Source organism: Thunnus albacares, chromosome 5 (genome assembly GCF_914725855.1).
Source record: "Thunnus albacares chromosome 5, fThuAlb1.1, whole genome shotgun sequence".
Classification (NCBI taxonomy): domain Eukaryota; kingdom Metazoa; phylum Chordata; class Actinopteri; order Scombriformes; family Scombridae; genus Thunnus; species Thunnus albacares.
Genome location: NC_058110.1, coordinates 1,276,776 through 1,291,412, shown reverse-complemented (window position 1 = coordinate 1,291,412; position 14,637 = coordinate 1,276,776). Strand labels below are relative to the sequence as shown.

The 14,637-nt window shown below is 41.5% G+C and overlaps 1 protein-coding gene across 7 annotated transcripts in view; it reads right to left on the bottom strand.

The window, feature by feature from the left end:
* The window catches only part of vps13d (vacuolar protein sorting 13 homolog D), a 63,244-nt gene that overhangs the window by 18,324 nt on the left and 30,283 nt on the right, over nt 1–14,637 (bottom strand). For 4 of the 7 annotated variants that reach the window (XM_044350674.1, XM_044350673.1, XM_044350676.1 and 1 more), the window contains exons 31-44: nt 14,273–14,571; nt 12,072–12,205; nt 10,863–11,018; nt 10,250–10,427; nt 9,430–9,504; nt 9,104–9,304; nt 8,707–8,796; nt 8,310–8,450; nt 8,108–8,233; nt 7,389–7,463; nt 4,058–4,160; nt 1,661–1,813; nt 1,412–1,547; nt 1,272–1,319 (exon numbers count right to left, since the gene is read on the bottom strand). In XM_044350674.1, coding sequence (XP_044206609.1) covers nt 1,272–1,319; nt 1,412–1,547; nt 1,661–1,813; nt 4,058–4,160; nt 7,389–7,463; nt 8,108–8,233; nt 8,310–8,450; nt 8,707–8,796; nt 9,104–9,304; nt 9,430–9,504; nt 10,250–10,427; nt 10,863–11,018; nt 12,072–12,205; nt 14,273–14,571 — 1,915 coding nt within the window. Of the gene's footprint in view, nt 1–1,271; nt 1,320–1,411; nt 1,548–1,660; nt 1,814–4,057; nt 4,164–7,388; nt 7,464–8,107; nt 8,234–8,309; nt 8,451–8,706; nt 8,797–9,103; nt 9,305–9,429; nt 9,505–10,249; nt 10,428–10,862; nt 11,019–12,071; nt 12,206–14,272; nt 14,572–14,637 lie in introns of all 7 variants that reach the window. The other 3 variants (XM_044350677.1, XM_044350679.1, XM_044350678.1) reach the window with 2 other exon arrangements.

The window sequence follows — 14,637 nt, the reverse complement described above, 5'->3', positions numbered from 1 at the left end:
AAAACAACAGGTCACAATCAGGTTTAACATTCATACTGAGCCTTTTGTGTCCTTTCAACTGTTGGACTGCTATGAAACGCACACAGCATTCAACCAGGCCTTTATCTGAAACAGGCTTATATTACAGACAGGCCTTTATCTGAAACAGGCTTATATTACAGACAGGCCTTTATCTGAAACAGGCTTATATTACAGACAGGCCTTTATCTGAAACAGGCTTATATTACAGACAGGCCTTTATCTGGAAAGCTAACAGAGTCTAGCTTGAGATTATATGGGAGTAATTAAAATCTAATGTAAACTAAATCAATAGTTTTAGCTTTGGGAAGGTTTGTGATCCTGATGATTGTGAGTTCATTGTATCCTCATGGTACTGATGAGATATGACATTATTTTTTCTTATCACTAGGGATGCAAGATATAGGATTTTTTGACGATATCCAATATGTCGATATTTCTAACTCACTGTGGCCGATTGCCGATGCCGATATATGCACATATTTTTTTCCAGATGGCTGAGGAGACTATTATGTACAGACAATCTATGAAGGAAGATGCACAGATGTGTTATATTGTTCTTCTACGCTTTTAATTTGAAACGTACTAGAAATGTTGAGTTTCATTGACTCGACTTCTTAACGCTCTAAAAAGGTGTACAGTAGAAGTGACTGGAAGAGCTCATTGACATAAAACAGTATTAGTGTTAAACAGAGAAAGTGAGAGCAGCAGAGTGGTGAGTCTGACATGATGGAAGCTGTGAAATGTTCTCGTACAGATCATTACGTCCTTTATTTGCTCGTTGGCCACCTTCTAAAATCTGACTTTTACTTGGAAATTGACACGATACGCACATAGTGTTACACTCTTTAATCAAGAACAACACAGTAGATATTTCATTTTTAATCCAACATGTTGTTTTCAGGTGTATGATGAGCTTTACAGCTGCTAGTGTGACTACAGACTCAGTCAGAGCTGCAACGATTAGTCAATTAGTTGCAAACTATTTTTATGATCAATTAATCATTTTAGGTCATTTTTTAAGACAAAATGTCCAAATTCTCTGATTCCAGCTTCTCAAATGTGAATGTTTTCTGGTTCTTTAGTCCTTTATGAAAACTAACTAACAAGACATTTGAAGTTATTTTTTTAACCATTTTCTGACTTTTTATGGACCAAACCGATCTGTTTAGAAAATAATCAACAGATGAATTAATGATGAAGTGGATAGTAAATGATTACTCCATCATTAGAAACAGGACATACAGACTTACATAGACATGTGGGTGGATGATGTTGGTCCTGCTGATCGGACTGCCAACCTGTGATGCAGTGAAGGAAAAAAAGAAATATTTTAAGTGCTAGAAACTGGAACATTATCAACATGAACTGTGTTTGTTTGTTTTGTGCTTACAGTGTTGGAGGAGTTGTTTCTGTCTGGAGCCGCATAACGGAAGAAAATCCCCACTTTGTCCACAGACACTGGCTTCACTTGCTCCCATCCACACACTCTAACAAGCAGCTGGTGCAGCTTCAGCTCATGAGTGTGTCTGCAGAGGAGGCAGGAAGGTTTCAGTGATACATAATCACAATCATTTACACTGGACTGAAATTTACACTGAATAAAATCCACAGATGCTATAGATGAGAATCAGAAGTGTACCGGTGGCGAAGCTTCTCTCGGGCTTCAAACTCAAAGGGAATCTCCTCCCCAGGCAGCACCTCTCTCCACTGGCTCACGTTGTGGGTGTCATCAGTTCCTGGACCGTGGACATCGGATATGGAATCTGCACTGCTGCTGTGGGACAGCGCCACCCTGTGGGACACATGTGAAAAGCTTTATCTGGAGACATTTACTGTATCTGAGATCAGTTTCTACACTGATGTTGAACGCTAAACAGTAAACAGACTGCCTTCATATAACACCTTCTAGTCTTCAGACCACTCATTCACACACACACTCATACACTGACGGCACAGCCTTCAGGAACTATTTGGGGTTCAGCATCTCAGCTCAACACACTTCACCATGCAGACTGGAGGAGCCAGGGATTGAACCATCGCTCTACTTCCTGTCTGCAGGGGAGAAACTAACTAACTCATCTACAATTAAACATTCATTTAATTTTCTCTAAACGTCTTCATACCAGCAGCAGTATTACTGGTACTGACAACTCTCAGTAAGAGAGGAACTCCACGTGATTATTACCATCAAAAAGGTTGATTCTCTTGAAGGTTAAAAACGCTCAGTGAATTTCATGGTAACATGCTTATTATTGTACATTAAGAGATACCGTATTTTCTCTAATAGTGGCCGGTATTCAATTATAAGCCAATAATGGCCGGGGGTGTGGTCGATACAAACAAATACAGGCCGGCCCCAAATACAGGCTGGGGAGGGAAAAAACAAGGATGGATTGAGGCCGTATTCAGACCAAATCAGGTGTTGCTGCGCATCGCTGCAGGGTTGTACGGAGGTGTGCGGGGGGGTGCGGGTGTGTTTATTTGTGCTCTAGAAAGTAACCGCTGTGAAACAATTAGATATTTTTTTTATTGATCTGATTCACTGCTTTCTTACCAGCTTCATCTCTTCATTCATTCTCTAGCCCCCTCTCTCTCTTTTTCTCTCGTCTTTTTTGAAAATAAGTTGGGAAGCCAACAGCAAAGTCTAACTTTACTTTTAACGTTATCAAATGAAAAGAAATGTCCGCTCCCCTCCTCTTGGTGCCTGTTATAATGTGACTGTGGTTTGTAGTAATGTACAAGTGCCACAAGATGGCGGTAGCTATAATTGAAGTACCATATAGAACCTGTGCAAGTGTCAGTGACTAGATTTTCCATAACACCGATGCTACAACACTGTAGAGAGTGAACATGGCGCCCACCAGACGGAAGTTTGACGTCAAATTCAAAGAGAGAGTTTTGCAATATGTGGACCCGATAAGAATAAGATACTGGAAAAAACAGAAGCGTGAGCTGCTGTTAGCTGACAAGAGGAGAGCACGGCTAGCTGGAGGTGGGAGGAAGAAAGGTAGCTTGGAGCTTGAGAGACAGCTGATTGATATTTGATATTTGACTGTGCTGTTAACTGGCTATTAATGTTTATATCCAGCGTAACATTACCTCAGATTTATTTAGTTTTTAACTGACAATGGCCATATTTGCCCTCCTATACTTGACCGGTCATACTTCACACAAGTTATATTGAAATGTTTGTGTAATGTTTCACAATAAAAGTCGGGAAATGAAGGCTTTTAATTTCAGTAATAGCATAATGCAGTAACAAAAATTGAACAGAGCAAACAGAAGCAGATCAGAAAACAGGGAGGCTTCGTACTAAAATATGAGCAAATATACTTATCAAACAGAGAGAGTTAGGAATAAAGGCCTCTCTCTAATATAAGCCTGCTTCCAATAAAGGCCTGGTACCCTCTGCAGTTGAGGTAAATAAAGGCCCCGGCCACTGTTAGAGAAAATACGGTATCTGGTTTATGTCAATATGGACAGTATTTGTTGAGATCTTGGCTGAAGTGTTGGACAGACAAACCGACTAATGCTTCCATCCTGAGGACTCATCAGTGCATGAACTTTATACTAACATATTAACAAGCAGCACTGATCCACAGATCTATCACTGACATATTACCAGCTGCACCAACTAATGACACATGCACATTTTGCACACAAATCCAACAGTGGGGGCCATGTGACACTTTTTTTGCCTGTAATATCAGGACAATATCCAACAATAAGTGCTGTTGTCACATGTACTGTCAGTATTTTAGCTCCAGGATACAAATATATACTGTATATATACAGTGTATATACTTCTCCAAATGAAGAGTTCATGTACATCATGAATGTACTTCATACTTCTAATACCAAAGTTGGTGAAAATTAAGCATTATGACAGAGTTTTGCTCTAAGCTCAAAGCTAAGACACATGTATATTTACTATGTCAGTCAGTACTGTCATACTAAATTAATACCCTGATTGGTCCATGTCAGAGCTTCAGAGTTGCATCAGGTTCTGGATCCTGGTTTAGATTGTTCCACCTACCTTGTGGGGGTCGTAGTCAGAGTGGCGAACCACATGGTACATCCTGTATGGTTGCGCAAAGCGTACGGCACAAATGGCTGCCTCCTCTTGGACAGCTTGACATCTGCTGGAAACAGAAACGGTTACAATAAAAAAGATCAAGTCAGAAACAAGGAGTGTTTATACTAACAGTGCTGCATGTTCAGCTTCAACAGTCATGCACTTGCTTTCTTCTTGGGCTGTGAGACCTACAAAGCAGCTAAAGAACAGGTGGCCTGAATACTTTAAAGGGGAACTCCACCGTTTTTACACATACAGATCAATCTAGCAGTCATAAGAACGACTACTCTGAACAGAAAGCCAACATCACAAACTGGAGGTGTAGAGTTTATAGACATGGACGTTTACTGTCCCAGGCAGGGACAACATTTCTGGAGCCTGACCCACAGTAGGGACTATAAACTGGAATATCTCGGCCCAGTCTTGCTTTCATTTGGACCATTCCTTTTATGAGTCTCTTGTAAGTAAGATATAGATGTTCAAACTATACTGCTGGAGTACCCCTTTAAAAGACATTCCCATGCTTGTGCATTTATATCAATTTGCTAACAGTTATAAGTGGCTCGGTCCATTGTTCATGTACTTCACATGAACATATAGTACACACATCGATACATGGAGTCAACTATAAAGCAAAAGCACAGAAATATGAATGAGAACGACAAGGATTGTCCAGGAAGTCACTGACAGTAAACTGAACACAGTCTTATACAGTGTTTGGCTCTATGTTTGCCATCACGCTGTATAATTACTGTTTGTAAGATTTTTAAAAATTTTACAAAATGTCCTATTTATATACCACAGGGAATGAGAAGATCAATAAAAATATATACACAATGTAAACAGACTGCTGTTATTAAACAGATGCACTCTATGGCCAAGAAAGACCAGTTTGACCTTTGACCTCCGTGTCCAGTAGTTATTTATTTTCCATTGTACAGTCAAACCCTTTAATTTATATTCAACAGATGGAAAACCTTCCTGAAATTCTTTTGAGATGAATTTTACACGAAAAGTTCTTCAGAAACTATTGGACACAAAGTGATAAACTGTCAATCAGACGATAATCAAACACACACTATAGAACCAATCACAATGTCTGTTTACAATAACTTCCAGGTAGAAAACCCTGCGTCATGTACAGACAATTGAATGGTGCTGGGCAAACGGGGACGAGAAACATCTGAGATCTAATCTCAACTGAAGAGAAAATGGTTTAGTCTTGTGTTGTGGAAGGGGTTTGAGCTTTTCAGATCTGTGAAGAGCAAACATGCTCAGAGACAGCTGTGGATTCAGCGTCTGAAGGGAGGAGATCCAGGACAGACCGACCGCTTGTGTCAGTTGAGAAGAAGGAGGCCAAACAGTGTCAGCTGTTGGGAAGACCTGGCAGTCTGACTGTAAGTAAGCTTTATGTCTCATTTCATTCTCAGTATCAAAGAAACAACTTATTTGAGGTGGTTGGCGTTGCGTTAGCTAGGCTAACGTTAGCTAAGCTAACGTTATGTCAGATCGGTCGGATCAGCATGTTTAACTACATATCTTCAAATGTTACGGCTGAAGATGACAATAGAAATCAACAAGTTTACTGACTTCACGTATCTCCAGTTGTCTACCCAGAAGTGACTGTTGTTGTTGACGTGACATCACGTTGATTCAGTCTATATGACTAAACTACATCCTACACAATATGCAGCAGTCTTCACCACTGTGTCATAACGTCACAACCACGTCAACCACTGGCCATGCAGTGTGAAAATATGACGGACAAATCATGCTGTTCATGCAAAATACAAAGCAAAAGGAAACTTGGAGGACGAGGAAGGACGGGACAGTAACTATAGCGACCAGTCATCACTGCTCCGACCTGCAACACTACTGAACATACAGTCATTCAGTTGTGTAGCAGATTTCTAAACTGCAGCCAAAAGCACCAGACAGGATTTCTGCTGTAACACGTCCAGTCTCTTCTGTTCCAGCAGCGACTCTTCAACATTAAAATTGATGTGCAACAACTTCAATAAAACTTCTGAGTGAAATGTGCAGATTTATGCCTTAATTACTTAACTATGATCAATAAAAACCACCACTGAGTCCCAAATGTAAGAGAATACATGAACACACAAGTGAGGAAAACAGTTCACATCCTTTTTAGTTTTTCTTGATCTGTTGATTTAAATCAATATTAAAACTTTCAGCTCTCTTCAGGAGTTTAATCAACTACTCTTCCATCCACAGATTACACATCAACAGTAGAACAAGTTATTATATTCTTTTTAGAAATGTTGAATTTCAACACATGGACAGAAGTTTTAATATTATGTGATCATGTATGTATATAAATATTGTTGGTTTGGCATTTTCTTGGGATAAATGGGAGGGAACTTTGATTGACAGGTGATCAGGTGATCAGTATCTGCACAGAACACAGAAATCATTTAGCAGACATTAAGACTGATATGATCAGCTGGAGATACAAAAAATCAGTTTAGATTGTTTTCTAATTTTATCTGTTTTATCTCCATTTATTGTGCAATACTTTATAAACATTGTTTAAATATGAGCACTATAAATATCATCACTGCTGGAGGATCATGTGTTTCTTTCTGTCTTTGTGCCGACAGAGTTTTATGAGTTTTATGCATCTGGCTTCTGGTTTTGGTCTTGATAAATTATCAAGAACCACAATCAAAAGCACAGCAGCAAATATGTCATGTAAGTTGAGTTATGAGAAGAAAAAGATGATATATGTTTGTTATCTGCACGCCAGATAAACTGCTGCCATGTGCTGGATGAATCCACAACAGCTGATGGTTAAAAGGAACATTTATAGACATCCTTTGAAATTTGATTTATTCTACAGTATAAAGTTATGACTTGAGTAAATTAGTTTTCTTGTATTTTTGCTTGTTTTTTTAGATTTTTCTCTTTTTTGATTCTGATTTATATGTTTGACATAAAGTCAAAGACAATAAACAGACCTGCAGGTTCTATTTTCCACTTGGTAAAGCTCAACCTGCCAAGGTCATATTATTAAATGACTTCTGGAGCATTATAGACTTTGGGAAACGAGAGATAAAGATCTACATGCCAGACCTGATCCAGGTGTGCTGTGGTCCAGTACAGCAGTACTAATACTGACATTTATTATATCATCAGCTGTTTAAACTGTGGTTGCTGTGCAGGATACATTTGACTCTTGTATATGTTTGGGGAACAGCTGATGACTGCGTGAGAGCTGTGACACCGAGCCGAGCGTGCTGCTGGAGGAGACCGTCTGAACTCTGGACTGTACCTCTGGAGTGAATCTGCTGCTCGAGGCAGGTCAAGCTGGCTGTGCTCCTAGTTCTAAGGTGAGCAAGAGGAGCACCTGACAGCAGAGAGAGACAGTTACTACACAACACAGACACATGCAGAGGGAACACACAGAAGGGTTAGAGCTTCATCATCCTCATCCTCTACTCTGTGTCGCAATCAGCGCCGTCATCGATAGTTCGGTTCATGCTTCGCTTCAAGTCGTCTCCTCGTCTGTTGACACATGTTTCAGCAAACCAGCAGATCACAAGTCCATTCACTCCAGACTGACGGACAGAACAACTTGGCTGATAAGTTTCAGGGTTTTTTGTTAATTTAATTGATTGATCATCACTTCTTAGCGAACATGAGTTAAATAAATAAACATAATAAAAAGCTGCAGTAGCTCCGGTTCTGCCTGCAACCCATCAACCAAGTCTCTCACAGGAAGAACACACACGAGCTCCACTAATCATCCAGACACTTTAAGGATGACTGGAGTTATAACTGGAGTTATACCACATGTTTTCCATGTTTATTCATGAGACAGCTGGTCACTGTTGTTTATAGTAAACATCACTCACACTGGAGGAGAAATGTCCCGTCACATGGCTGCTTTTAAATCAATTTAAATCTATATTTGCTGTACAATCTATTTGTGTGAAGAGGTTCTTCACTACCCAGTGATTTGTTTGTGATACTTTGTTTGTTTTAACTCACTCTGTCCGAAGACGGGTGGGTCGACTGAGGAGCCCACCCAGGGCAGGGGGGGTGAAGACTGGGAGGTCTGATCCTCCTCGTTACAGTAGTCGGCCATCCAGGAGCTCTTGGTGGTGTTGTACTGTTCTGTAACAGCCAGATAAAGACGTTCAGCTCTGTCCAGGAGGCTGTACGTGTTTGTTTACCTGCAGCCTTTACTCACCCAGCAGGACAGAAGTGATGTTGATGTCCAGTCTCTGCTTGGCTCTTACTCCCATCTTCAGACGTGGAGGGTGGAGACGGCCGGCCGCCTGCTGCTGCCAGGACAGGAAGCAGGGCCAGGGCTCGATGAAGGGCTCCCAGCCTGGAGAACACACACAAAGATGTGAGCTATAAAAGCCTTCAAGGATCTTAAACTAATCAGCCATCACTTGCCCCAATGATTACTACTCTGCTGCTTTAAACTGATGTCGAAACTCTATGATGGTGACACTCCAACTTCAACACACTCACTGTTCAACATCTTATTGTTGAGAAATGCTGTTTTAGGTTTTGATCTGTCTGAAACACAATAAATACACATCACTGCATGTTTTAATGCTACCAGTGACTCTTCTCACCTGACAGCTCTCTGTTGTAATAGTCTCCAGACAGAGTGAAGCTGGCGTTGCCTTCCTGGGTGGAACCGATGCGCTGCAGCACATACAGCCCTGCAGTGACACACACACACATCACTATCAGGCTGACAGACAGGGTCCTGGATATGTCATTTATTGCTAAGCTGTGATTCATAATGATACTGGTCTGTCTCTTCCACTGGCATACTTGGAGTGATTTTTCAGTTTTTATGATTATTTTTGGGTGTTTTTCTTTATATGATAGAATATAATGAATAAAGACACATGCTGTATGTTTGAAGTAAACAGAGGAACCGCTTAATCTTTCATAATTACAACCAGCTGTCAGTTAAAGTGAAACTACTTCCCGATATTCTTGAGGTGAGTCATGTTTACTTACTGGAGAAGGTGAGCTCAGCCAGCGGGATGTCACAGTCCAGACAGTCGTCTATGAAACAGATGCAGACGCTCTCTGCCTTCACCTCCACCCCAGACAGAGGAGCCGAGTGGCTGCTGGAGCCAGAGTCAGTTCTGGCTCTACGGTGGCCCGCGATGTTCTCAGCGTTCTCCAGCAGCCACGTAGCAGCCTGGTCCAGCTGGCCTGAGACACACACACACACACACACACACACACACACACTAGTCAGTCTTTATACAGGTTTTCATTAAATAATGGTGAAGACTTTGTCACCAGGTGTGGAGAACCGTGTTAAAGGTCTGACTCACCTTTACAGTGGATCAGAGCTCGTTTGCAGTCGTCTTTCTTGAAACCAAGTTCTTGTAAATGAGTCAGCTGACCCTCTGTGGAAACAAATCAAATCATCTGAGAACAGTAACCATCAACACAATAACAGTCATACAGTGGTTTGTAGCAGCAGCCCTGCAGGGGTCATCAAATATTAAACAAGAATAATAAATATAATATATAAACTTGGATTTATTTTTCAGCTATCCCTTGAAATGATAAATAAACAGTAAACTGTGAGTCTGAGGAAACTAGACAGGACGTCCTGGAGGGACGTAACAAACTACAGCAGCCACATCAGTCTGGAGCAGCTCGGAGGCCTCTGAACGCAGCGCAGCATATCTCTCATAGACTAGAACCATGTTCAACCTTCACAGTCTTATAAAACTACAGCTGTGGAGACACATGTTTCTGGACAGTTACTGAATAAAATGCTGAAGGAGAATTTAAAATATTTTAAACAGACACCGATGATGATGATGATGATGATGATGATGATGATGATAGTATCTGTCGCTGTGGAACAGCAGCATGTTGCTGAACAGAAAGTTTTTTCAAGTTCATGTTACTGACTCATTTTAAAATCTTTAAAATCCCAACCGGTGGTCCTGAGCGCCCCCTGCTGACATTAGACTGTGACACACATACGAAGAGCTGCTAGTGTGACTGTAACTGACCAACAGGACTACAAACAGACTCTTCAGAATGTGTCCAACTAAACCATTTTGACATTTTCTGGACACCGATAATATTTGTACCTTTGATTTGATTCTTTTTTTGGGAGGAAACATCTTTCCATACCTATGAGGGCCTGAGTCTTCTGTCTGAAGCTGTCTTTGGGTGGAGCAGCTGGTTCAGTACTGGTGATGTCAGAGTCAGAGGATGGTGGCGTGCTGGCGGTAGGGATGGACTTCGCTATGGCCAAGAAGAGCTGAATGTCGTTGTAGGACAGCCTGATGTCCAGAGCAGGAAACTGGATCTGAAACCAGTTTACATGACAAAGTCACTTCACTAGTAATGGGAGTACTGGTTATCCTGTGAAACGGTTGTATGTCAAGTCAGAGAAAAATACTGGAGTGACATCACCTGCTATGTCAGCCTGATTATATGAGAAAGCCTCTGTTACAAGGTGCAGGTGTGGAGTTTAAAAGATGCAAACATTTACCAGTCAGGGAGAATTTCATGAAACACACGACTGAGTTGTATGATGGGTTTCAGAGTTTGAGCCCCTTTCAGGCCTGGAACATGTAACATTTCTGTTAAACTGATGACTTTTTATCATCAGACAGAGACTTTTACACAAACACTCATGTAATAGAGCAGAATACAGTCAGTGTAGATTGATATGCTGTTCTATTGTTTGATCCCAGTTCTCCACAGTGACGGTCACATGCTGCACATCTGAACTCCTGACCTCCAGCAGTGGTGGGATGTCCTCCACATTGAAGGCGTCCAGTAGACCTGAGCTGCTTTGGTACGTGGGGCTGCCACACAGCTCCACCTGGACATTGACCGGGTCGATGATGGACAGCGCCGTCTCCTGCTCACTGCCCAGCCGACACGAGAACACCTGGAGGGGACGAGACACCTCTGAGTCAAAGCTAACAGTGTTGTGATCTGGACGTTTGGTGAGCTGTTAGTACAGTTGCAGGTTGTAATGATCACACATCACAGACTCAACCCACAAGTTGAGCTGTGGTTGTACCACATTTACTGCTGGTGGCAGTTTCATCAATAGCAATAGTGGTATTTGCAGAAGTAGCAATAATACAATTAGTCGTTTCAAGTTTAGCAATAATAGGATGTAAACGCAGTACAAGTACAACTAGTACTAGAGTAATGTCACTAGCAGCAGTGAGTTGTGTTCTGGTTCCCTCCAGCAGGAACCTGGCAGCTCAAACATGATGTTTTATAGAAACGCCTCTTTTTTTGTTTGTAAATAAACTCTGTCATGGTTCATTTTAATAGGCTACACTCATCACATAGAACATCATTAGATTGTCAGTGACTGATCTAACTTTTAATGAAGTGATTGATGGGATCTGATCTAAAGGTTTCTCTGACTTTCTGTACTTAGAAGGAGACTTTTCGACTTGACTGCAGCTATTTGTCACTTTCCTGCTGCAGCCGCCTGATCTTGTCCTTGTCCAGTTCATCTCAAACTAGCCTGCTGACTGCACCTGAGAGATGGTGTCCAAGATTACAAAAAGCCACTCGCTCTCTCTCTCGCTGGGCAGCCGCAACCTCTCGTCAAGGTCTCTTCAACAAAGCCCAGGTTTTGACTTTCATTCTTTACATCAACACTTTTACATAATTTGTCGCAAATCTATGGTAGATAACAAAATAAACACAAGGCTCATGTAAATCTAACACTGCCCCCTCATGAGGAGAAGCAGTAATATCATGGTTTTATATATATATATATATATATATATATGGTTCTTACATGACTTAAAAGAATTAAACAAAACATACAGCCTGCATTTCCATCGAGCTTTACAGCTCCCCCGATGAAAGATCCTGTAAAAACTGACCCATGGTTGAACATATTTGCTGACCCTCGACATAAATGATATCAGTACAGGAAGTAACAGTCATGTTGTATGCAGGTGAGTGATGTCACCTCTATTCCAGCGAGGCTGCCAGAGAAGGGTCTGTCCAGCAGTCGGGGTTTGTAGGTGAGGACAGTGGTGCCTTTTAGGATGATAGCGTTGGTATCCAGACAGGACGAGTCCTCCACAACCACAAATTCTGTACCTGAAGACCAAAAGACAATTTCAGGCTTTGCATTTAAGAGGTCATATAAAAAAACAACAATAACAAATAATTAGTCAACTCGTGAACCTGCGTCTCAATCAATTTCCTATTCTGAAAACGAAAAACACAATGGAAAAAAATGGATATCACAGCTTATCGCCTTATGATCATAGTTCATTTAATTTCAGACATATCTGCCAAAACAGAAATGTCCAACCATTAAAACTATCAATTCCTGACTGTAGAACAAGTATATCAGCTATAAAACCCAAGATACTGTCTGTATCTGTCCAGCAGGTGGCAGTGATGTAACATCACAACTCAGATAACATGACGTCCCCTTTCTATGTGCTGAACTGTACAGTCAACTAACTGTCTTTAAGAAGATGTTTGTTTACTTAACAATTCCTTGTTGTTAGATTATCAGTCTTTTACAATAGTCCTTTGTGCTTTTATCATGTTTCAACTTCAACAAACAGTATCTCATTTTCAACAGAAAAATACTTTCTTCAGATTTTTTCCCATTCAGATGAATAGTATTTTAACTCAACTTTATGTTAAACTCAACTTATCAAAGTCCTCCAGGTACCTCGGAGGGTGGCCGAGCACTTTACAGCCATGTTAACGATGCGGTAGCTAGTCTACAGACACTTCCAGAGTGTAAACTGAAACACACCAGAGCCGCTGAGCGCCATCAGTCACCTGCATTTCTATTGCGGTCTGTGGTCACCTTTAGCCATCTTGACAGTGGAAAATAAATGCTCATACATGGCAGTGAAGGCACCAAAGGACAGATTTTATTACGAGGATATTAGGCATGACCTTCAGGAATGATTTATTCTGGACAGGCTCCACAATATGGAAACAATCCAGGAAGATACTTGTTATTTAATGTTATTTAATCAAGCGGGTAGCTTGAAGCCAATGCAGAAGCGACTTAAACCTGCATTTTCTCTAATGGCCAGCAGAGGGCGACTCCACTGCCTCCAAAAAGAAGTCTGATTGTATTGAAGTCTATGAGAAAATGACCCTACTTCTCTCTTGATTTATTACCTCAGTAAACACTTTCCTAATGAGTTTATGGTCTCAATCACTAGTTTCAAGTCTTCTTCAACACATCATAATGTCCATTGTGTAAATTATGGTCCCATTTAGAGTAAAATAGACGTTAAAGCAGCGTATGCTTTAGAGCGTGGCTACGTTGTGATTGACAAGTTGCTACCACAGTGGTGCGCGGGGTGCTGTAGTTGGACCCTGGGGGGCCCCTCCCCAGCTCCACACTCTCGTCCAAATATGGTCACTTCAAAAAACCAAGATGGCGACGGTCAAAATGCCACACTTGAGGCTTCAAAACGGGAGTCCACAAACCAATGAGTGACATCAATGGGTGACGTATTTCACATTTAATAATACGTTTTTATATCAGCTGACAGAGAACAGCAACAGTCTGACACTTAAAGTCTCTGAAAATGTTCTCAGTCAGCTCCCGACTTTGAGTGATGGGGTCCTACATGGATCCATCATTTTCTGTTCTAGTTCTTTCACATAAGAGACTTCTGTATTTATTTATTTATTTCTCTCAGCTCTTCCCACTTGTTTGAAAAAGATGATGTCATGTACAGTACCAGTCAAAACTGGTTTTGTACGTCTGAACTTCTGACCTTTAGCTGCTTTATGCTTTATGATACCAACATTAAGCGCATCAGTTCCAATTAATCAAATTACATTAATTACTATTAAGTTTGAGTAGGACCACGAGTCTGGACTGTACACAGTATTTAATGTATTTGCACCACTTTCAATGACAATAAAAACAATGAAAACTATTTAGGAGTTGCTGTTTATGTTGCAGGAGCCTCTGTCTATGTAGAGGTCACTGAATATGGTGATAAATGAGAGATCAGCAGCATTTCCTCTCTATCACTCTCCGACGTGGGCTACACACTCTCTGAGGTGAGCTATTAATTTGCCGAGCCAGGTGACTACCCGCCTACCTCAGCAACCCACTGGATTGGTCACTTTCTAGACTAACTTCGTCTTCTCAGTGACCGATCATCCCTCTCTGACCTGTGACGTTGATCTTGACCTCCAGGCAGTGGTCCTGGGTCACCGGCACCGTGGACCTCTTGGTGACCACACCACTCTTGACTGTTTTTGGCATGACGGCCCCAGTAGCGGTGATGGTAGTGCCAGAGCCCGAGTCAGTGCTGGTGTTACTGGGCCAGCGCTGACGAGTCTCAGCACCACCTGATGCCTTCTCCGTCGGCAACCGCAGGAAGTCCCGCACCAGCTGGAGCCAGTCGAAGATGAGAAAGACCCTCAGGTTGTTGAGGACCATCGTGAAGCTGGAGGAGTCACGCGTGGATCTGCAGGAAGAGCGAACAAAACTTACATAACTAACGGTTTATTAACATGTCGTAACTATTTCTACC